Raw genomic sequence first — 25,415 nt, 5'->3', positions numbered from 1 at the left:
AAGCCCACATGTCATAGGGCTGAGTTAATTGAGGGATCCCCTCTCTTTAGTTGGATCAACCCCTCCAATCAGGTCCAGCGGGAGGGATATGTTACAGATCCTGTGTGCTAAAGTGCTTCATCTGATGAGACCAAAAAGGCAGACCTTTTCTACTGTGGTACCTGCTCTGTGGAACATCTTTTCCCCTGAAGTAAAGTTGGTCCCAAACTAATTAGCATTTACAAACCTCCTCGTTTTTTTTAAGCAGGCTTGAGAATCTCAGAGAAATTCAGAACCAGCAAGATGATTTTATTGTACAAAGAATGCTGGTCCATTCCCCTGCAGCTTTTTATTTATTTTGTATTCTATTTTTATTTGTAATAGTTGAAAATCAATATCAGAATTTTAATTGTTTCAGTTGACTGCTCGCTGACTGTGCTGTCCAGAGCCACATTTGTGAGATGGACAGCTATATATACCTGATAATAAATAAATAAAAAGCAACGACTGAGTTTACTACAAGTAGTTGGATTCACATAATACAGTGAGCTTTAATTCATGATTTATTTTAAAAATGGGTGAATCAGATCAATACCCTGAGAGTCAGATGACAGGTGGGCATTTTATATTTGCAGTATAGTTTCGATTCCAAACTACTTCTAAAGAAAGTTTGTAATATATGTTACATTGATTCATTAGCCAATGTTTTTCCTCAAATGTAAACGTAAAGCCACCATCACCTGTTGATTTTAGATTGCTCTGCTGTAGGAGATTTTGTAGATCATTGGTTAAAAGCAAATTAGAAAACTGGACCCAGATCAAGTTTGTTGCATTTAGTTCCTTCTGAAATCATGAGCATTAAATTAAAGCAAGGCTGATTTATTTAATTGATCTTAACAGTAGTAACATTTGAGTCAAACAAACATAAAAGAAAAAGGAAAGTATTGTGCAATAAACTTTAATAGCTGGATTTGGCTCATCAGATCAACATGATACAGGCTGCTACAGTAGCCATCATGATACCAGCTAGCAATACAAGGAGCATGATAAGACAGTTTCTAGACCGTTTTATTTCTCTCTCCTTCTTTTTCAACAAAGTATCATATCCTGGAGTGTAAACATCTTCCATCCAGTACCGTAAATCATTTGGATTTTCCTACAAGAAAATTAATTTGAGTTTTCTTATGCATGGACCATGACTGGACATAATTGAGGTATCACTGCATACTTAATGCAGGCAGTCCTTGACTTACGACCACAATTGACCCCAAAATTTATGTTGCTAAGCAAGACATTTGTTAAGTGAATTTTGCCCATTTGACGACTTTTCTTGCCACCGATGTTAAGTGAATCACTGCAATTGTTAAGTTTGCAGTATGGTTATTAAGTGAATCTGGTTCCCCTTTGTCTTTGCTTGACAGAAGGCTGCAAAAAGGTGGATCCCATGACCTCGGGAAATTGCAACCATCATAAATATGAGTCAGTTGCCAAGCGTCTGAATTTTGATGAAGATCCTGCAATGGTCGTAAGGGTGAAAACAGATCATAAGTCACTTTTTTCAGTGCTGTTGTAACTTTGAATGGTCACTAAATGAACTGTTGTAAGTCGAGGACTACCTGTAATAAATCACATCTCTCTTTCCAATACATATTGCATACTAGTAGCCAAATTTAGCCATGAGCATAAAATCAGACTGTCTCCCCGCCTCAGGTTTCAGATGGAGGGGTGGATAATAATAATAATAATAATAATAATAATAATAATAATAATAATAATAATAATAATAATAATAATAATAATAATAATAATAATAATAATAATAATGATAATGATAATAATAATAATAATAATAATAATAATAATAATAATAATAATAATAATAATAATAATAATAATAATAATTTTATTTATATACCGCCCTTCTCCCGAAGGACTCAGGGCGGTGAACAGGGCAGATATATAAAAATACAAAAATACAAAAGTTAAAAAAGAATTAAACATGTGCCCAGCTAAAAACAATAAATACATATAATAAAATGAGAATAAAAAACCCAAACCATCCCCCATCAGGCCAGGCCGGCTTGTTCAAATAAGAATGTCTTCAGATCGCGACAGAAGGAGCGAAGATCGGGCGCCATCCAGAGCTCAACCGGCAACCGATTCCATAGCTCCGGGGCGCCCACAGAGAAGGACCTCCCCCTGGGGGCCACCAATCGACATTCTCTGATCGGTGGCACCCTGAGGAGGCCCTCTCTGTGGGAACGCACAGGGCAGAGGGAAGTTGATGCCGGCAGCAGCCTTTTGGAATTTATATCCTGCCCTTTTTGGATAACCTATGTTTGACTTTTCATATCCATGAACAACATAGCCCATGTTGCAATGCTTTCCGTGGTGACCCTCTTTTTTCACATCTCTTTTAATTTCTGCCTTCAGTAAATAGGTTAATGCGGCTATTAAACTGGTTTTTGTTTAAAAAAAAAAGAATGGGGGAAAAAATCACACTGAATTTTGATGGTGTTGCCTTGAGAGAATGGGCTTCCACAGGGGGAAAAGGGTCAACTGATATCATTTGTATATCACATGTACATCGTATGCACATGCACATCATGATGCAACTGACATGGAAGAAGAATTTGTATCCTTTGCACAATACCATCATAACTTAATTATATGATCATGGCTTCTACTGGATGCATATGGGAAGACTACAAAAATGATAGAAGAGCTGAGCAAGCGTAGGGAATTAATCAGACATGGATGGCTAATCCTGGGTTAGATGAACAAATATATTTATCAGATGTACTGATGATATTATTTAGTTGGCTAATGAATTATCTGAAAACAAAGAACCAGCTCAAGAGAGGACAAAGCGTAGTTCAATCCCGTGCTATGCATATTCTCTTCTATTGGAATATTTTATCCATCCAAAAGAGGTAAATGGCTGATAGTGTGTTAATTTCTTATTGATCTGCAAAATACTGAAACATTGAAACACCTAGTCTTAGCTTAGGTGCTCCCACATGAGTTACAACAATTAAAACAAAAGAATTAAACACAATGCATTGGGTTTCTTTGTTTCTGCTTTATGGAATTCTTTCTCTTGTTTTTCTTTTTTAATGGTATAAGAAATTAAGATCTAAGGAAATTTGAAATCTTGGGGAAAAAAATGTAAATGGTCTGGCTGATGATAAGGCTTTTTTTTCCCAAGGGTCAAAACATTTTAAAGACAAATAAAACAAACTGTTCTAAGCATAAGAACCTATTTGTACCTAGAGAAATATACAACTTCCTTTCCTGCTTGATGACATCAGTGTAGAAAAAAGCTACATGTCTGTTGAGTCTATTGCAAGAAATCTGGTGATTTGACTGGACTCCCATCATGATTTCAAAAATTGCATCGATTTTGGTAGCATTTGCCAAAACTGGGGGAAATATTACAATAGTGATTCAATCTATTTTTCCTTCCACAGTCTTACATGCAAACATTGCATTCTTAAAGCAGATCATTTTTGTTAGCTTATAATGTGTAAGACAATAGAAGGGGAAAATATCATACAACAGTAGACAAAAATATATTCAAGGACACAAAGCATTATGTGTGGTTTCATTTCCATTTTTAATCAATATCAAAATTAAATAAATTGATATTTATTTATTTTTTTCTGTTCAATCATGTCTGATTCTTGGAGTCTCCTGAAAAAGTCCCTGCAGGTTTCCTGACAAGGTTTTTCAGGAATGGTTTGTCATTGTCTCCATCCTAGGACTGAGAAAATGACTGACCCAAGGTCACCCAGCTGCTGGCTTTGTGCCTAAGGTGGGACTAGAACTTACAATCTCCCAGTTTCTAGCCTGATGTCTTAACCACTACACCAAACTGGCTCTAAATGTAAGTAAATGGAAAAGAAACCACAAACACTGCTTTCTGCTCTTAAACATATACTTTAAGTACTGTTATAACTAAATACTAAATAAACCATCAAGGAGTTTGTAGTAATGCTATACTTTCAGGTTGCTAATGATGAAGAGCAGTGTCGTGTCAACAGACCTTTGCTTCCTGACATCTTACAAAGCCATGTTGAGAAACACTATCCATTTCCTTTGACAGATCCTTTGATGTGAAAGATAGGCCGTCTTGTCTAACCTTTTGACCTCCAGAAGGATAAATGGATAGTATATCCTATTCCCAAGCCTATCTTTTTGCTTTGTTCTTATCTTTTATTCGTTAAGTATTGTGCATTTTTATTGTCAATTCTCAGTTGCATAAAATCCCATATTATTGTTTCTGTAGTAGTAAGAATTGTACCTTTATATAGTAAGGCAGGCTAGAGTTGGAATGCCTATCATAATCTTGAACTGTCCATGATGGCTTATTTCTCCTTTTCTCCCAACAATCATCCGCAAGGACCCCATCATAGAGAGGGTTATTTTTGATGGTTGATTTCAAAGTGACAGAAGTAACATGCTTTCCAAGAGCTTTGTCAATCATTGCTGGGTGAAGCGGGGCCAGATGCCAAACAGGCTGTTCCTGGATGTTTTTCTTTTCTCTCTATAAAACACACACAAAAGAGGGTTATTATTCAGCTCCTTAAAGACCAACCTTATGCTCAGGATGTAGTCTGAGAGAAATTACTTCAGAGAAATGATCAGTCGGTGGCACTCAAAAGGTACTGTAGAGGAAAACAATACCACAGTTTTCTCCTTGTAATTGGGTCAAACCATTGGACAAATATGAATGAATCTTTAATAAGAGGGAAGCTTTGTGTACGATCAAACAATCCCTCAGGGTATTCAAATTAAAATTGGTATGAAGATATGATGCAGAACGAATACTTCAAAGCACCAATTAATAGCTGTGCCTGAAGTAGATATTTTAAGAGGTACTCCACAAAGCATATTAGCAGGAACAGAGTTCCCATCATTTTGCAGTCACCTTTCCAGTGAACTCAATATGGCTGCCCAAATGGTTTTAGGAACTTCCTGGGTTCACCAATATTTATCTATGTCATGCATACTTTGATACATAATACACTATCAATAGTGTATTATACATCATATCTCCATGATGATGATGTATCTCTGAACTGGTCATTTTTCTAAACAAAAAAGCCCTAAGCACCATTCCACAATGGACCTATTCAAAGTCCCCAGGTATTTTAGTAGCTCTTTCTGCAATTCTTTCTGTATATCCTCTCATTCCAAAGTGAACTCAGCCTAGGGCAGGGCTAGGCAACCTTGGCTCTTTTATGACTCGTGGACTTCAACTCTCAGAATTCCTGAGCCAGCCAGGAATTCTGGCTCAGGAATTCTGGGAGTTGAAGTTCACAAGCCAAGGTTGCCTACCCCTGGCCTAGAGAGATCTACTTTGCATCCCCTCACTAAGAGTTGTACTGTAAGAAGGTGACTCAAGAGACAATCTTCTAGAAACACTTTGTCTCTGTGCATAATTTTAAAATAATGTGTTTATAGGAAAATTTAACAGTATTCAGATAAATTATCAGAATTTTCTTATCATTTATATACTGCCATTCATCCAAAAGCTCTGGTTCACAACACTCGCAGCCTCACTAATAATATTGACCTGCCTTGTCATTCTTTTATTCATTCATTGGATTGGATTTGCCTTTTTTCAGGAACTCAGAACAGCGTACAAAGTGTTGTCTCTCTTTATTTTTTTGCCGCATTAAGAAACCCACGAGGCTGGCCATGCTGACAAATAGTTTGACTGGCTGAGACTGGACTGGAACTTGTGGTTCCCTGTTCCTAGTTTCATCTCTTTTGTTGAGGTGCAGTCGCCCATATTTGGTATGGTATTTCAAATACAGCTGCACCATGCATGTGTATAAAGTCAATGCAATAACACCATTTTGCCCAGTAAAACTAGGATGTTATTACTTCTTGGAGAACTTTGCCATTTTTTATCTCAAACATCTGCTCAGCATTTGTTCTGAGAAATCTTTAATTATTTTTACATGTAAATGTGCATTGGAGTAATTTCAACTATGGTTCAAGGCCCGAGGTTATAAAAAATAACTCTTTTGTTGGCATACTTACATTTAAAATGTGGGAAATTGATTTGGCCCAAACATTTGAAGGTCTTTGGAAACTCTATAATTAAGAATAAACTTGTTCCAAACTAATCACATCTTAGTATAATATTAACAATGTTTTTGTATTATTAGAGCTTCAACTTCCAAGTGCTATTTATGTAAGAATAGTTGGATAAGATGAAATACTTGTGTACATATGGTTTTGCATAGCATTTGAAGAAAACTCAGCTAACTTTAGTATTATTTCTGGATTATTTTATTTTACTCTCTGATATCTGGCATAGTAAGATAATAAAGCATTGGGTAAAAACATTTTGGTTTGAAATAGAAGTAACAGGTTGATAAATACTTTATTTCCACTTCTATAGTGAATAGACTAAACCTCTAGATGAAGAACAAATAAGCACACATGGATATATTAAACTGTAATGAAGTGTTTGTGACATCCCTATAGCCTCATTTATGCAATTTATGTGAGGAACTGAGTTCTAAGAAACAACTCTTTTTTCAAAAACAAATTCATAGGCAAAACTTCTAGCTTACCCTCAAGATTTAATGAGCCCCAGGACCTAGGTCATTATTCACATCCTTTTCTATACAAAACACACTGATACTAATAAATCCTTAACCTCATTTGTCCTAAAACCAGCACATTGTTAATCCTTGATCATTTGTCCTACATATGGTATACATCATGTTTAATACCAGAACTTGCAATGTTATTATTTTTATTTTTAAATAGTAAAAAAAAAGATTTTAAATAATCTAGGCTAAAATTCCATGCTTATTTATTTAGAAGTAAATCCTTCTGAATGAATCCCATTACTGAAATATATGTATAATTTTGACTATCCATTTTGGGACATTTTTCTATTTAAAGTAGAGGGAATGGGAATGGCCTTGAAGGAAAAGAGGAAGAGCCACTACCAAACCAATGGCCAGATAAATGAGGCTTGAGTACAGGCCAAGAAAATAACTTGAAAAAGTATCTTAGATAAGCCATCCCTGGTTCACATGAAGCCTGCCTTCCATTGAGGACCTGTATACTGCACAAACAAGAAAGAGGGCTGTGAAAATATCAACAGACCCCTCACATCCTGGGCATAAAACTATTTCAAGTTCTTCCCTTAAGACGACGCTATGGGGCATTGCAAACTAGACAAGGGTTTTTTTCCCCATGCCATGCTTAAGAACTAATTCCTACAACACTGTCAAACTACTGAGTAAAGCTGATTACTTTGATACTCCTCATCTTTCCTACCTATCATCTTCCTATGACTATAGCTTTGTTGGAATCTTACAATTTATATTGTTTTTAGTATCCTAGTATGACTTATGTTGTTTGCTTAGCTAGTATTCTATGATTATCACTAAGTGTTGCATCTTATGATTTATGATGAAGTGTTGTATTTTATGATTGTTGATGAATGTATTTCATGTTGTTTATGATCATGGTTATCACTATTACTGCATGTACACTGAGAGCTTATGCACCAGAGACAAATTCCTTGTGTGTCCAACCACACTTGGCTAATAAACAATTCTATTCTATTCTATAAAGTGAGAGTGGTGGAAGTACCCTCAGACTTACAAGACTCACTAACTATAGCTGTTACAATAAAAGTAGTAACCTAAATAGCATTGATTTCTTTTAAATCCGGTCTATTTTATTGGGCTGATATTTATATAGTTTAAATGCTTAGTAGTGTTTTTTCCATTTCTTTTTTAATGATTAGGATAATACCTTTAATAGGCTAACTTAAGCTCCTGAACAATATGCAAACCTTCAGACAAGACATTACAAAAGGTAGATGGGAGGTATTATGAGAGGAAAAATAGACAAAAAAGAAATAATTAAGTCTGTATCTTGTGATAAAACATAGAAACAAGTTACAGTTACAGCATTAGACATTATAGGATACTGCAAAGTTTTCAGACTGTAGGCAAGATTGCTGGAGTAAAAAACAAAGCAAGCAAATAACTCTTGAGTTCCTTTGTATTTAAAATTTCATAAAAATAACATCCAGCTATTTGTTCAGATCTTTTTTAAAAAGTTAAGTCAAAGGAGTAGAACCGGTGCCCTGCTGTTGGACAAGATCCATGAAAATATGACAGGCAAAGACAAGATGCCAACATACTTACTGTAAGTGGAAAGTTTCACTTTATATGTACTCTAGAGGATCTTTCATTGTAAGCATTGTAGATGCTTAAGTTGTTTTTGATGGCCCTTAACACATAACAGATCTTGTTCCTCTGCTTTATGTGCTGGATTCAGCAGTGAGCCAAGTATTGGAACAACAAAAGATCACAATGGTGGCTGCAAACCTGAGCATTATGGGTTCAGGACATACACAGAAGTTTTTAAAAGCAGGATTCGGGGCTCATCCAATTCAAGTAAGACAGCTAAACAATACCTTAACCACCAAAGCCTCTACTTTGGCACAACTTTTCTTTCTGCTACTAATTTAAAATACTTCTTCTCCCAAAATAATACTCCTGTCATGGTGAAAACAGAGGGGGAAAAGAAGAAAGAGATGATTATTATTTTGTAGCAACTGAGGAACAAAACAGTTCCTCACTTTTAGTTGTTTCCCTTAGGTTAAATATAAAATATTGTGTGACACTATTTCCTTGGATATATTCTCTTGACAAAGCACAAAAGTAATGCTGGGCAAAAGAAGTGTGCACAATAATTGCCAAAAGTTTGGAAATTCTTCTTCCTTGAATACAGTGCCTCATTATGTCAAATTAGAACCAAGTCTGGAACTTAAGCTACTTACCTGTGAATAGACTCGATTGTGCCACTTCTGTTCTTCAGGAAAAGGTTCTGGAAAATTTGCCAACCAGGTTTGGAAAAAGGCTGATGTTTTTGCTAAGGACTTCACTTCGAGCTGAAGGAATTTATCAGGGTTGTTGTTATTTGGCAATGCAGAGAAATCCATCTTTCTCCTTTACCTTTTAGTGTAACCGAGTTACTCTTCTCAGCAGCTAGTTTTGCTTTCAATAATTAATTAAGTGAACAAAGATAGGGCTTTTCTTGAAATTGTAACTGGCTGTCTTGGATGCCAAGCAAACTCATTTCCTAATGCCTGCACAAATTGCAGGGAAAGCTATGAAGGGGTCCATCAAATGTGGCTATCTGTACTTGTGTGCATGATTTGAATCTACAGCAACAGTATTCTTATGTAGCATTTTAGGGTTTAAAAATTTAAGGCAAGTAAACTCAGTCAATTTAAGTAGAAAAGATGCAAGCCTTGATTTGCAGCATGGTTTTGATGTAATCCAGATTGCAAGCTGACATGGCATATAACCTTTCTATAAGATGGAAACTAAATAGCTCTCAAAAGAGAGTTCCTTATTAGGACTATTATAGCTTTGGGAGGGGAGGAGGAGTCATAGAACAAATGCACTGCACCATCTAATTAAATGCAACAACACATTGCCAGACTCTACTAGGAAAAAAAACACAGTTTTAATATTTGTATGATTAAATTATATAACAGGCATTTGGTGACCTTTTTCATGTTGCTTTCAACATATGCTTGAAGATGGCCAGTCACCTTTTCCTAAGCATCGGACTATTCTGCTCATTGGGTTGCAACATAGGACAGCTGCAGTGAGAAACAAAATAGATTAATTTTTTATATATTTATATTCCTTATTTTAGGCTTCTCTTTTATATGGAGCTAACTTTTGTGTGGCTAACTGCTTTTTCACAACCAGGAGCAGAATTAAAATAATTTCACATAATATAAATAAGCATGCTTCTTCCCACAGACGAGAGCACATACAGCAGGGGTGTCAAACTCAATTTCATTGAGGGCCTCATCAGCATTGCGGTTGCCCTCAAGGGGCTGGGTGGGTATGGCCAGGGTGGGCGTGGCTAGAGTAGGTGTGGCCTACTGGGTGGGCATGGCTAGCTCTACATCGTTCACATCAAGGGTGCCTGGGGCCTGGGCAGGAGTGGGACAGATCTGAGGGTCTCTGACAGAAGGAGGGTCTCTGGGCCAGGGCCAAGGCAGTGGGGGCCATTCCCTCACTGTTTCCAGGATGGCTTCGTGGGCCACATGAAACCACTTTGTGGGCCGGATCCGGCCCCCAGGCCTTGTGTTTGACATGTCTGACATACAGTAAACTGTATTCAATAGTTAGCAAAATTATAGGCTTATTCATGCATTTTTTTTAAAAAAACCTGTTGTTATGTTACGAGTACAAATGTGCTGAATATTCCTTTTAGTGGTTGTGAATGCTTGGTTGCTGAGTTCTTCTTGAAGCCAGAAGAAATCTTCATTAGAATTTAATAAATTAACAAGCAACTCAATGTTTGCTCTGGCCCCCAAAAGGAAACCAGTAATTAATGCTTCCTTTTGGTAGAGATTAAAAGTTTGTCTTAGGGCAGTGATGGTGAACCTTTTAGAAACCGAGTGCCCAAACTGCAACCCAAAACCCACTTATTTATCGCAAAGTGCCAACAAGGCAATTTAAACTGAATACTGAGGTTTTAGTTTAGAAAAAAACAACTCATACATTAACATCTTTTGTTTTAAAAAAAAACCACAATAACAAAGCTTTGAATGATACAACTTTTTACTGAAAGGTAAAAGTTTGCATTCGGCATGCTTTTGAACAATTAATGTGATTTTTGCTGCTCTATGCATGCTGATAATTTGTCTAACCTTGGCTTACGCTTTGTAAGTTTGAGAGCAACACATGCAGCACTCAGGTCATCTGTTAGTCTGTTTATGGTGTCAGATTTGATATAATTCAAAGCTAAAAACAGTGCGCTCACTCCAGAGGCTTGTTTTGGCTAGGAAGGGGCTTGACAAATGGCTTTTTCCTGTGAAAACTTAGCCAAAGAGCAAGGCGCACGTGCCCACAGAGAGGGCTCCGAGTGCCCCCTCTGGCATGCGTGCCATAGGTTCACCACACTGTCTTAGGACAAATAAACTAGTTTTGGGGATGATTTGATGGTCTAAGGGCCACTCCCTTCTATCATGGATCATCTTGCACACATATAAAAATGCCCGTTATTTTGATATCACTGACCCGTTCTCACACTGAAAAAAATAAATCAAAATGACGTAAATCCTGGCTACCTGAGAGACAGTTATCTCTAGTTGTACTACAGATTTCTTTGATTAAACATTGCCATTTACAAAGACCCAGGAAACACACCTTCTCTGTTGCAGCACCTGACCTATAGAATGAGCTTCCCTCTGAGATCCAGGTGGCTTCCACCCTGCTGCTGTTTAGAGGGCTTTGAAGACCTGGATCTTTGTTTATGGCTTTGGTAAGGATAGGTCCAGCCTCTTTCAAGGTTGCTATCTTGTTTTACAGTGGGGTTTTTTCTAAACCATTCAGAGTCATTGGAGTTGAGTGGTACCATATACATAAATAAAATAATTAGACATTAAAGTTTTATATGGAATGAGACAAATGTAGTTTAGGATAAATTTTGCTTGTAGAATCATCTATAATCCTTTTGCCAACTGCACCAACCATGGTAACCAACATGTCTCTGTGACATTTTTCTGCCACACAATGCCTTCATTTCATTCCATGTCATGAACAAGAAAGGATCAAGACAACATTAACTGTACTCACAATACATAATATTTTCTCATGTGGGTTGGTTTCCGAACATTTCGTTATCAGGCTAGGTAACATCTTCAGTGGAATTTAGGAGATGTCATTGACCTAACCCACAAGCTCAGAGAACAAACCTTCACCCTCATCCTATACCTGAGCTTTCTCTACTAAGATGACAGCATCCAATAATAACTGCAATGTGAACAAAATTTGCTAGATTTTGGCCATCCAATAAGTCAGAATTGAAGTCGGGAGATGGGCTCGATGCATTTATTACCAAGTTCAGACTGATGTGGGCATACAATTTTTTTGCCTCTGGTCCCCAGGCAGTGTTGCAGCTACCATCCTGACACTGTTTTCCTAGAACCATACATAGCAGTGCATGAAACATGAAGAAAATTACTTGGGAATGGTAGGGGGGAGGGCATGAAATTGCATAATAGCCTGAAGCAGTACAATACTGAAATGAAGAGACCAACCTCGGTTGTTCCAAAATGAAGCCCTAAACAGAACATGAAGGAATCTAGAAGTTGCCATATGTTACCTACAGTATATGAAAGAAAGTGGATCGTGTAACTCAGCTCCTTTCATGACTTGGATAGCTTTGTGTTTGTTTTATTCAGTTTGGTCTATTACAGAATGGGGTGCAAGAAGAAGGGAAAGAATCTAAAGATATCAAAGTCCTACAATCAGATCTGCCCCATTTTTGTGGCAGTGTTGTGATTTGGAAATTTTGATTTTCTTATCAGGTAGTGACATGGCTAAGAGGGAGAAAAAGGGTAACTAGAAGAATCAACAATTGATTTGTGTATCAGGTGCTGCACACCCATAATCAGGACAGCACTGCTGGGTTTGACTCATGAGAGATGCAATATAGGCAGGGTATTTATCGGCAACGGAGGCAGCAAATTTCATGCTGCTTAGTTTTTAGTTCATTTAAAGATCAGTGGATAGCACTTTAACACAATAATAGAGAAAGACCTTACATACACATGGTTGGAAAGTAAAATTATCTATAGTTCTTCGGTAATTATTTCCAGTGAATTTTGGAATTAATTCTGTGTCTGAACCACTAGTATAACTCAAAGTAAGGCAGCTTCTGCTGTTTAGTGTCTGCTTTTTCCCCCCTCCCTGTCCTGATTTTATTATGAATAGAAAACAGATGTTAAGGAATAAGAAAAGGTATATAAATGGAATTTATAAATATATATATATTTATACATCTCTAATTATATTTATTGAAAATATAAAAATCAAGTGATTCATGTACAAAATTTCATAAGGAAAGTGTTTTCTTCACATTTCACAAAATTGTAAAAGTATATTTTTAATAACTTTTTTTTAATGAAACAATTTATCACAGAAGTATCTTATAAGTTTTTATAAAAAAAACCTGAAAATGTAGCCTGATTCATCGTAAGCATTCGGATCCTCCCATTGGTAAAAGAAATTTCCCAAAAATTACATGTGAACTTTGCAAGTTAGTCACCGGCCTTTTGCTTGGTATACTTAAAAGCAAATGACATGTTAAAACAGCACAGACTTCTTTCAAAAGATGTTCCAAGGTTCATAAAGGTGTTTTTCTACATTACATAAAGGAGTGCAACAGAGATTCAGTGTAAATCTTTACAGTGTTTAACTGCTTCAATACTTGTGTTCAAGTATATGTTCACATGATTAAAATGCCTACTTTGCCATGTTTGTCTAATTTTGATATAAAGATTTATAAATTACAGTAGATAATTTCCTGTAGTACGTTTCTAAGGGCACACACAGCTCTTGCCAACTTAAGGTGTTCCAACAATTTCCAGAGTACATTCCATACAGAAAATATATAAAATGATACAGAGGGTTGATGAAAATTACCCACAACTTCCTAGAATTGACTCTTGTGATTATTTTGATGGAACAACAATGAAAATGTAGCCTAGGAAACTGGCTATATTCATGGATGTGCTGAGTCAAGTGTTACACTTGCTACATAAATACATTTCCAAGAACAGTTTATGTTATATAAGGCCCTTTACAAAGTATGAATGGAGTTCCAAAACCTGCTGCAAAATTTCTGGAGTCAATCTGACTCTGAGCACCAAAATATAAACAAAATAAAAATAAAGATGACTTCATTTCCATATACAGTACAGAAAAAACTATTCATCTAAATAGAAAATAAATTCAGGGTAGTATGATAGTTTATTATCCAATGCAGTAAGCAGTTTAGTAGGCTTAAGTGCCTTTGATTTCAAGTGAACAAGACTAGCAAACTCATCTATCTGTAGTACTGCACTACTTCTCTTTTGAATAGCAAGGATGCCAAAATAGTTGCTTACCTTGTTGAATATAAACATTTAAAATAGTATTTTTTAGAAAAAGTCTCATAAATGTATCCAAAATAATTCATATAAAATTTAATTATGGAAACTCTGATCATAAAACCCAAACAAAAGCTATTTAACCATTTTTTTAAATGTCTGCGCAGGCAAAAAATAAATTACTTTGATTAAATTATATGTAATCTGATATATTTGGTTTGAGGAAATGTGTGTGAATTTATAAATAATGTGATTGTGAAAAGCTGAGAGCCCACGAGCCTGCCTGCTACGGGTCAACTCCTCTGCTGCATCTTCTGTGCATAAAAGTCCCTGCATGTTTCACAGCAACGTTGATACCATCTCATGTCCTGACACAGGTTCTTCTCTCGTATCACTCTGCAATATACAGTCCATTGGTCTCCAAGACACTTGAATGTTAAGGCAGCTGAGAAATAAAACAGAACCACAGATATCACTATGGCTCTCATTTGAAATTTTAAGAGAATATTATGAGCATTTTCAGAAAATAGCTGTTATGGTAAGCATGCCTAATTACAAAAAACATATAGATCAATAAAATCATTTAAATAAAATAGATAAGGATGTGTTCATAACATCCTGCTCTCTGATGTTTTAGCTGCCTTAGTTATTAGCCTTGTTTTCCTGGGCAGGTGGGCACATTTCTGAACACAACATTGGGCTATAGCTGTTTTTTATTTTCCAAAAATATCTAGTTCCAGAACTGAGATGGGAAATTATTGCTTTGTTTCATAGCATGCAAGATCCCAAGAGATCTGTCATATGCAAAGTAGGTAGCCCTTACAAACTGGACAAAAATGCCATTTATTTATCTTTTTTAAATGTACTTGATAAGATGTTATGAAACAAGAAGCTAAGAATGAAATACAACTAAAATATAAAAACAGTTTTAGAAATGTAGAAACAAAGGCTAAACTTTTAAGCAAATTATTAGGCTTCAGTATCACTTAACACCATCTAGACTAGCTTCTAAACGTTTGCTGCAAAAAACAGATGACCATTTTTGAGAAGTCTCTATTAGAATCTTTGTATATTATCACCCATCTAAGGAACTGAAATGATACTGGTTTCACCATAAGATTGGCAAAGAAGAATTGGATAGTGGTATATATCTCTTTCCCTTAGGTGCACAGTACGCAGAATTTACATTTCCATGTAACTGTTGAGTACAGAATACAAAATTAAGCAAGTATTTATGTTAGTAAAAGCTTATACTCTCTTTTGTCTTGTCTTTTGCATGAGACATATGTATAGAGGAGGATGAATAGTTCTTATTTTCAACTAAAAACCTTGTGATGGTCTCATTGCCACCCAGTATAAATAAATATTCCTTAACACTCTTACTTACTGTATGTGGGTTTTGCTTCTGAATCCAAAAGTACCTATCACCTACTAGATTGAGGAGAGAGCAATATAGGAGCCTCTTAAATCTAGACTGTTATAAGGATGATTCCATATATGGTACATTTATAATTCTCAAATAGTTCGCATATAGTATGCTTACGACACAGAGACTATATTGGAGATCAATATAGTCAGATGGGTTATCTGGAACATAGACCTAATGCTGCTTTCACAATTGAGGTAAAAAGAAGCCAGAATTTTGATCTTAGGAACTGGATAAACATAACTTGAAAATGGCAGGACAAGACCAGAATAAGCATCTTCATATGACCTTTGCAGTCACTTACCCAATCTAGGTGATGTAATTGTGTTCACATTAATTTTTTCATTGCAGGGCTGCAGGTGGCAAGGTCTGTAGGCTGCAGGCTTTTCAGAGGAGAAACATTCACTGCCATGCCTTCCTGTGATCTTGTGCATACACTGGATGACCCGTGACTGCATTCCTTTTCCACAGGTGATAGAACACTTCAAAGAATATAATATACACTTACGTAAGGAAAAATGTGTGGGTTTTTTGCCCAAAAAACTAAATCTACCTCAATCTAGATATTAAGAAATGACAATTATATTATTAAGAACAGATATAAAACAATCAGAAAAATAACATGATCTCTATTATATCGGGCACAGTATCATGGTTGCTATTTCATCGTGGATGGAATAAGTAAATATAAAGTGGAATGTGGAACACCTAAGTTGAATGAAGTTGTGGCTTAACAATTTGAAACAGGAATGATCCTGTTTTATCACTTTGGAAGTCATAGATGTATTTCCCCTAACACAATTTTATGCGAAGGTGTACATCAGACATGTCAAACTCGCGATGTCACGTGATGTCGTGTGATGTATCGGAGCTTTTTCCCCATTGCTGGCATGATGTACATTAAAAAATGGCATATCAATTCACATTTTTTCTTTGGTGACAGAAGTACAAATTCTGGAAGAGCACCCACAGAATTGCAGTTGACATTTATTCACTCAGTTGCAAGTCACTTCAATGTCAAAATAAATTTTTCAGTGCCAAAACCTTCATATTCCAAAGGCTCACTATCAAGGAAGAAGGACTGATCAGCAAGTGGGATCCCCTAAAAATTTACAGAGGACCAATTTTAGATTGGGAAAGCAAGATTTAATGGAACAAAACCTTACTAAATCCAGTGTGAACTTTGACACTATGGCATTATTACACCATAAAATCCAGATAGAAAATCATCATTGTACATTACACAAACAGACTAAATTAAATTATTTTATGAAAAACTGTATCAGCCACTCTGGTCCATATAATATGGTGGCAATCTGCAGGTTTATTGCTTATATAGAATCCTCAGGAGAATTCTGTGTGGCTTTTCATCAATTTTCTTCTCTCTTGTAAATATCAAGCCTTTTCAGTTGGTGTCAACAGCAAGACAAGTTGCCAACTTAAAAGAATTTGGTACAAAGAAGTACATTTTTGTAATGTGTAAACATGCCTTGCGCCTAAACATACCTTTCTTTGCAGTACATTTTAAGTAGGTCACATGTGGTTTCATTAAATCATTTTAAATTCTGTTTGCCCTCTGAATACATTGTCACATATAAAAACCATATACCTCATAATGTGAATTGCTTTTAACAGTCTAATATTCAAGATACACATCTTATCTATTTGAATATATTCCATTTCCCACCATCTTACACTATCTAGTTAATAATACAGTATAACATCCTTATTTTCAACTAATTTCCAAATCTTAAATTTAATGACCAAAATTTCCCTTATTTCAACATCAAATATTTCCTCTCTTTTACCCTTAATATCTACTGTCTCATATTTAAGCCAATACAATTCTTATATCAACTAAGTAAAAACATTATTACATTTATCAATATTTTTTAGCTTATACATATCTTAATTACTTTTACATTCAATCTTTAGACAATCAATATTTTATTTTTTTGTTTTCTCCAATTTTTAATTTCCCATCAATATTCAAATTTAACTTTTAATATTTATACTTCCAAGTTTTAAGTGACCAAAGTTTTCTTTATCTCAATTCATAACAAAATCTAGTATTCAAAATACACATCTTATCTATTTGAGTATATTCTATTTTAATTAGTAATATAAAATCCTCTCTAATAAATCAAAACCCCAATTTTCTTCAGCCTTATTCTGAGTTTCTTCCTTTGCTAGTTCGCCTGTCATGTCAGTGCTTTTAAGTCATCAAATTGATCTCCCTCTGTTGTTTTATATATTATTTGAAATAAAAGAGACCATCCAGTCGCCATTTTTTTGGAAGGACTAGCGAATAGTCTCTCTATTATTCCAAATCCCCATAGTTGTCCTGATATGTTTGTCTTCCCTTTGGTCTGTTCTTCTTCTTGCTCCTCAAGTTTCTTTTGGTTTATATAGAAAGTCTTTTCCATTTTCAGTGTTGTCAGTCCCTTTTCTGGATTTTCCATTGACTATATTTGTTGGTCAGTTGAATCTTCTGTCATAGTATTCAATTTTTCCACTTCTTCTGTTATCTTCTGCATAGTTGATTCTTTAATTGTAGCCAAAATTTGGGTTCATATATCTAGGCTGACATCTTGTTCTTTTTTCTTATTTCATAACAAGCTGAAAGAATGGTTTCATGTATTGCTTTCAACGTAAAAAGAATCTGTTCCTGGTCTTCATCCATATTCTCTTAATGGTGTATTAAATTGAGGGCTTTAAAGTCAGAGAATGAAAATAATTTTATAACTGAGTATAGAACACAGCTGAGCTTCTCACAGCTTATATTTGTCAAAGCTGAAAAAGTCTTATCTATGGTCTGGGCTTCAAGCCAAGTCTCCTTTTAGACAATAACAAGTTGTAATATCAAACTTGGCCACAAGATGTCATCAATGCCGTTTAAAGTTTTTTAAGTCCAAATTTTTTAATAATCCTTTCTCCAATTTTATTTCTTTTTCATAAATAAAAACCAAAGACTTCAGTAAAGATAAGAAATCTTTTGGTCCCCAAATTTTAGAAGCATATAAATCCAGGTTATTCTTTCAGTGTTTTAACTCCCCTGGATAGTCAGTCGCCACTGTTCTTAGAGGGTGGGATAGAAGCTCCCTTCCCTCTCTTCTCATAGGGGGGAAGATACTTTGGGCAGCTTTTACAGGAAAAAAAATTCTTAGGATTGAAGAGAGGTTCAGATTTCAGCCAGTCTCATCTGCGCTGCTTTAGAAGTGCCTGGTGGTAAGTTTGACTTTGGCTATCTGCAGTCTACTGATGAGCCATATTTCTAAGGACAGTCTTTCACCCGCTGGTTTGGAGGGCTGCCCTTGATCAAGTGGAAGGGCTGCCTCCCTCCCGCGATCAAGTGGGGGTTCCCTCCTTGCTTATCACCCCTACAGGGCAACTCTCGACCCTTTCCAGGGTCCCCCAGAGGAGTGAAACTGAACGCGGAAGATGGAGCTCGCCTTCCAGCGGCCACAGTGGCCACAATGGCAAACCGGAAGTCACTAATAACCACAAACATTTTTACTCTGCACCTCTACATGCAGCATTAAATGTTTTAAAAACCTATCTAAGCAACAATCCAAGCAGAGTATTTTTGTCAAAGAATACAAAAAAGAATATTCCACAAAGAAGGTGATGATAGAAAAACATGCAGGTTTTGGTGTGTTCTTGCAAAAGCAATATAACCTATTTCAGTTTTTATTTACTACTAATCACATGGAGATAATATGAAATGTTACTTGAGATTCCTTCTTTGCTGAATTTTCCAAAGACTATATTTTGAAACAAGTACAAAATGCTTAGATAATGGGTGTCAAACTTTCCACGTCACGTGACTTGTCATGACATATTGTGACTGTTTTTGCATTGCCGGCAATGGGGTGGGCGTGGCTTCGGGGTGGGCACAGGCCAGCAGTTTGACACTCCTGGCTTGGATTAAAAGCTGAGGACATTATGTAATGTCATAGTTTCTTCCAGCAGGTCTCTGGAAAAATTAGGGAAGCAGCTTTCCCTGCCAAAGAATAGCATTTAAACTGTCTTCTTCAGCTACAATCACTGCTGATCTTCATTGTTGTTGTTGTTGTTAGCTGTGAAGTCGTGTCCGACCCATCGCGACCCCATGGACAATGTTCCTCCAGGCCTTCCTGTCCTCTACCATCTTCTGGAGTCCATTTAAGCTCACACCTACTGCTTCAACTGATCTTCACAAAAAGCTTCAATTGAGAGTGAAAATCTGTACCACTGTTAACAACAGAGGTTTGAACAATTTGTTCCAAGAACAAATGATTGCTTTAGTTAAAAACTACAAATCCCCTATTCCAAAACACAGAGAACATGGGGGGGGGGAAGGCATGTTGGAGACCACCAGCAATCTCCTGAACTCAACTAGATCAGGACCTTAAAAGTTATAGATTATTGATATATCTTAAACATAAACAAGAAAAGAACCTGCTTTATGCAGCAGAATAGATTTTAAAAGCACACTTAGTTTGTCCAGGCTTCTAAAACTTATCAAGCAGGATAACCAACTGTTATTATTCACTGCAAATCAGACTAGGGAGAAGGATTTTTCTACATTACATGAATGCATAATACATACGACTCGTTAACACTGTTTCTTTCTTCTAACAGGAAGCTAACAAACCCCACTCTCATCTAGTCTCTGCCACATGCGCTTTCTGAATCCCCATTATCATTTTTCTGAATCTCTACCAATACTTTTGATAAGTATTTAAATTTCCAAGTCCACAACTTGGAAATTTAACTAAAACTTTTTTTTTATTTTTCAAAGTAAAAAATACTATTTTACATATAATTTGAGGCTTATTTTGCAAAAGGAAACTAAATACAACTGAGGCAATGAAAATCTGATTTTTATAGGCAAGAAGCTGCTTTTATACTTGTTTCCCAATTGACATGAACAGCATTTATTAATAAGATTTTCTGTAAGACTGAAAACAAGTCTACACTAATTACATACAATATAATTTCCACTTAGATCGTTATGCCAGAATACAATTATTACCATCAGTCATTGTCTTTTTTGGGGAAAAAAATATCACAGAATACTTTGTAAAATGAAACACATGCAATATTGGCTAGCCTTTAGAGAGCCTGGGATACAAACCAGGACTTGAAACCTATTATACAACCAGATGTACTTATACAGCTATAAAATATTACTAAATATAAAAGCTGTTCCAAGATGACCTTTGGGTATTTGGAACCTATTTCAGGGATATGAATCTAGAAAGCATTTTTAACATTCAGGGGTAGCCAGAACAGTGCTGAAATTAATTTTTTAAATCTTTTGCAATTGTGTCCAGAACAACTGCAAATATTAGAACTTAACAATAAAATCACCGTGGTTGTTTTCTTTTTGTGGTTTGCAACGTACCGTGAAATGAACTTGAGGTCTGAGTTATATGCTTGTACCCATACAGGTAGCCCTCATTTAATGACTGCCTCATTTAGCGATTAGTTACAACAGTAGATCAATCCTTGCATCTACCACCTTCACAGGTTTGTAAAGGAGGGAAGTAAGATCATAACCACAGTCGTGGTTTCATTTAGCAACAGATTTACTTAATGACCGAGTTGCTTGTCCCATTTACGGTAGCTGTACAAGACTATGTGTATGTTAAAGAATTAACTATCAGATCTAGAGAAGAGCTGTGTAATTGTCATTTCTATTCAACTAAAGTCGTAGGGACTGGTAAATTTTCTGTCAGCACTGACAGAGAACAGGGAGTAGTGTTTATAGTCTCCTGCCACTCAGAATTGTTTTATAGGTTCTCCATGACTCCACCACATATTTTGACTGTGTAAAATTCATATTATTCTATGCTTTTCTATATATAAGACTCATATTGGTCTGTGTTGTATGTTCTAAGGGTTGGTGTTTCCCCATCTGAACACACAAAGATTAGTTTATTTCTTTAGTAATTTTTCTCCAAGGTCTGGCAACATAAAAACATATTCGCCATAATGTTTTGCCACACTCAGGTTTTTTTCTAATTCTGTAATTGTGATTCTGTGACTATCCTGTCCCAGTCCACTGAAATCATAGACACACAAGGTATGAACAAACAAGCTGACAACTAAGGAGTTGAAAAACACAATGGCGAAATAACAGAAAGTTTATACCAACAGTAATCAGTAAAGAATGAATCTATGCAAGGCCTGTGCAAATCCTTCGTATGTCGGGTTCCTGAAGCAGCTACACAAGGTTGGAAAAAAGATGCAGCTGATTTAACTATTTGAAAAAAGCTAATTTAATAGTTCTTCCATGTTTTCAAACGCCTTCTGAAGGACATTCATAACTCTAATATACTGTATACAGTACATTTAAATTTGTTTTCATGGCTAAATCAGAATACATCAGTATTATAATCTTATGTTTTTTTCTCATTTTCTTTATTCAGGCTTTCTCCTTCACTAAAAATACATTGCACAGTATTTGGCAAAGTCTAGTACTGATAATTTCATAAAAAAACATATTGTACCTTTGACCAGTCTCCCATTCTCCAGACATAACATTTGGAATAATCTTCACAATCTTCTGATTCTCTGGGCCTTGTGGACAAAACACATTTCTTCCGAGGGTTGGTGCACCTTACAGTCCGATGCCGTATGCCTTTGCCACATTTTACAGAGCACTGTAGGAAGATGGAAACATGTTTCAGAGCTTTCACCAGCATCCCCAACCTGTTGGAGCTGCAACTCCCAGAGTTTTATATCACCCAAAACCAGCATTGTAAAACTGACACACAGCCCTGATTTCTATCCTGTTCTTAGCACATAGTTTCTGACAAAAGTTTCTGTAAGTCACCTAGACATTGGCTGGTTTCAGGCACTTAAATAAAGCAAATAAATAAATATGTGAACGAGGGAGTAAATATCTCATGCTTCTTAGCTGACCACTGTATCCTTTGGAGCCTCTTGCAAAGGTTAGGAGCTGGGAATATTCCCAATCTTCATTACAGTTATTCTAATCCTACACAAGCAGAATAGATTCTGGTGAGAAAGGGATTTAGGATGGCCATTCTCTAGAATCTTCTAGAGTAAACTGTACCTGCTAAGGTTAGTTTTTAATCTAGAATGATTCGGTCTACATGGTGTGGACAAATAAAGAGCTGAACTTTGACAGGATTGTTCTGTGATTCTTGGGCTGGGCCTGATATCTATTCTTAATAACATTTACACAAAAACTCTGGGATAAATAAACCATAAATTTAGATATGGTATGATCAATAGGCTGATGAAACCCAGTTGTAGATCATCAAGCCTGGGCCCATTGATGGAATGACTGGTGGTTTTCAATGTCTGGATTTGATGCAACCCAAATAGGTCAGAGTATTGATTAATTCAAAAGCCCTCTGCCTCCAGGACTGTCCCATTCTTGATTCCCAAATGGCATTGTGCACGTCAGAGACAGCAGGATCAAAATCTGGAGGGGTCTCCTGCCCTGACATTTTAATTATTTTGTTATATTTTATCTTGGTATAGAACACTGTTTTATTCCAATACACTAGAACCAATAGAAATAGTTTAAGTTTAAGTTTTATTAAATTTTTATACCGCCCTTCTCCCGAAGGACTCAGGGCGGTGAACAGGGCATATAATAAAAATACAAAAGTACAAAAGTTAAAAAAGAATTAAATTAATACCCAAAATAAAACAGTAAGAATATACAAATAATTAAAACCCTAAGTTGACTTCCCATCAGGCCAGGCCAGCTTGTTCGAATAAGTGGGTCTTTAACCCGCGCCGGAAGGAGCGGAGATCCGGTGCCATCCGGAGCTCAACCGGCAGTTGATTCCACAGAGCCGGGGCGCCCACAGAGAAGGCCCTCCCCCTGGGGGCCACCAGCCGGCATTCTCTGACCGGAGGCACCCTGAGGAGGCCCTCTCTGTGGGAACGCACAGGGCGGAGGGGAGTTGACACCGGCAGCAGGTGGTCCCCGAGGTATTCCGGACCCATGCCATGTAAGGACTTAAAAACCATCACTAAGACCTTGAACCTCACCCGGAAGACAACTGGTAACCAATGCAGCTCGCGGAGCAAAGGTGTAGCATGGGAGTACCGGGAAACTCCCAAGACAACTCTCGCGGCCGCATTCTGTACCAGTTGGAGCCTCCGAGTGGTCTTCAAGGGAAGCCCCATGTAGAGAGCATTGCAATAGTCAAGACGAGAGGTCACGAGCGCATGAGTGACCGTACACAGGGCATCCCGGTCTAGATAGGGCCGCAACTGACGCACCAGGCGAACCTGAGCGAAAGCCCCCCTAGTCACGGCTACTATATGATCTTCTAAGGTAAGCCGTGAATCTAGGAGGACTCCCAAGTTGCGAGCCCTATCCACGGGGGGTAAAGACTCACCCCCCATAGAAAGCGATGGAACATTTTGAATGTCCCGGGATGCCGGAATGTACAGCCACTCAGTCTTGTCAGGGTTGAGTTGAAGTCTGTTCCTCCCCATCCAGACCCGAACCGCCTCCAGGCAACGGGACATCACAGCGAGGGCATCACCGCCTGGAACCAGCCTCGTGTCCTCTCCCTAGCTGCATAAACCAGCCAGGAAGGGCACGGATCCAATAAACATGTGGTGGAGCTCAACCTCCCCATAATCCTGTCCACTTCATCAGGGGTCACAGAATCAAACTCCTCCCAGATAACATTGACAAGACCGCCCGTGTCCTGATCGTCAGACTCTGCCCAGCTGGAGTCCAAACCGGTCCGAATCCGAGCGATTTTATCCGACAGATGTTGACCAAACTCCTCGGCGCGTCCCTGCAAGGGATCCTCCCTCACCTCCTGATTAAGGAGGGAGCGAGTCACCCTGAACAGGGCGGCTGGGCGATTATCTGCGGACGCGATGAGGGCAGAGAAGTAATTACACCTCGCCGCCCTCATCGCTGCGAGATAAGACCTAATATAGGTTCTTAACCGCAACCGGTCGGATTCGGATTGGCTGGACCTCCAGCAGCTCTCTAGGCCCCGTTTCCAACGCTTCATCTCCCGGAGCTCCGCGGAAAACCATGGAGCTCGTTGGGATCTGCACCGGATAAGGGGCCGCAAGGGTACAACTCGGTCCAGTGCCTCAGTGGCTGCCCTTTCCCAGGCTTCCACCAAGGCATCCGCCGAGTTGTGAGCGACGGAGGCAGGTGGGGATCCCAGCGCTGCCTGGAACCCGTCAGGGTCCATTAAGCGCCTGGGGCGGTACCATCTAGTTGGTTCCGTATCCCCACGGCGGGGGGTGGCAAGACGGAAGACCAGCCGCAGGAGGTGATGATCGGTCCATGACAGGGGCATAATAAATGGAGAGCCCCCACCAAGATCATCCAACCACCGTCCAGATAAAAAAAACCAGGTCAAGGGTGTGGCCTCCCTCATGAGTTGGTTCAGAAATTACCTGCGTCAGGTCCATGGCCGTCATGGAAGCCATGAACTCCCGAGCTAACTCAGATGACCCTCCCAGGGATGGTAGATTGAAGTCACCCAAAACTAAAAGTTTGGGGAACTCAATCACCAAACCGGAGAGGACATCGAGTAGCTCAGGCAGGGCTGCCGCTGTGTGACTAGGCGAAACGTACACCAGCAGCAAGCCCAACTGCGCCCCCGGACCAAACCTCAAAAAGAGAGACTCACACCCGACTATCTGAGGAATGGTGGTCTCCCGCGGACATAAGGTCTCCCTGATAACTACCGCCACTCCCCCACCCCTACCTTGAGCCCGAGGCCGGTGTAACACTCAGAAACCTGGTGGGCAAAGATCAACCAAAGGGACCCCACCCTCTGGACCCAACCAGGTTTCGGTGACACAAGCCAGGTCCGCCTGCTCACCCTCCACCAAATCCCGCACAAGGGGAGCCTTGTTAACCACGGACCTGGCATTCAGGTAAACCAGCCGGAGCTCAGGAGGCTGCACATCCTCGCTCCTGGCACCTCGGGGAAGAAACAGAGGGTCGGAGCGCCTCACCGCTTGTAGACAGCGGAGACGGCCCTCCCGGTAACGATACGGCCCTCTGTCCATACGCCTGCTGCCATATCCCAGTGTCGTGGGAATCGG

At 38.0% G+C, this 25,415-nt stretch overlaps 2 protein-coding genes across 2 annotated transcripts in view; both read right to left on the bottom strand.

Moving 5' to 3' along the window:
- Positions 1 to 958: 958 nt before the first annotated feature.
- MINAR2 (membrane integral NOTCH2 associated receptor 2) lies at positions 959 to 8,968 on the bottom strand (the record flags this gene model as incomplete). Its single annotated transcript, XM_081318866.1, has 3 exons — positions 959 to 1,135; positions 4,283 to 4,525; positions 8,807 to 8,968. The coding sequence occupies 3 exons, from the start codon at positions 8,966 to 8,968 to the stop codon at positions 959 to 961; spliced, it is 582 nt and encodes a 193-aa protein (XP_081174992.1).
- A 4,833-nt stretch (positions 8,969 to 13,801) lies between these two features.
- Positions 13,802 to 25,415, bottom strand: part of ADAMTS19 (ADAM metallopeptidase with thrombospondin type 1 motif 19) — a gene marked incomplete at its 5' end in the record, with an annotated part of 123,768 nt that continues 112,154 nt past the window's right edge. Inside the window, 3 exons of the mRNA XM_081316933.1 lie at positions 13,802 to 14,372; positions 15,658 to 15,835; positions 21,851 to 22,003. Of these exons, the coding sequence (XP_081173059.1) occupies positions 14,221 to 14,372; positions 15,658 to 15,835; positions 21,851 to 22,003 (483 nt within the window). The 3' untranslated portion in view covers positions 13,802 to 14,220. The remainder of the gene's footprint in view (positions 14,373 to 15,657; positions 15,836 to 21,850; positions 22,004 to 25,415) is intronic.

This window comes from Vipera berus, assembly GCF_964194415.1.
Source record: "Vipera berus genome assembly, chromosome: 2".
Taxonomy (NCBI): Eukaryota; Metazoa; Chordata; class Lepidosauria; order Squamata; family Viperidae; genus Vipera; species Vipera berus.
The sequence above is the reverse complement of the archived record's forward strand: the minus strand, read 5'-3'. Positions and strand labels throughout refer to the sequence as shown.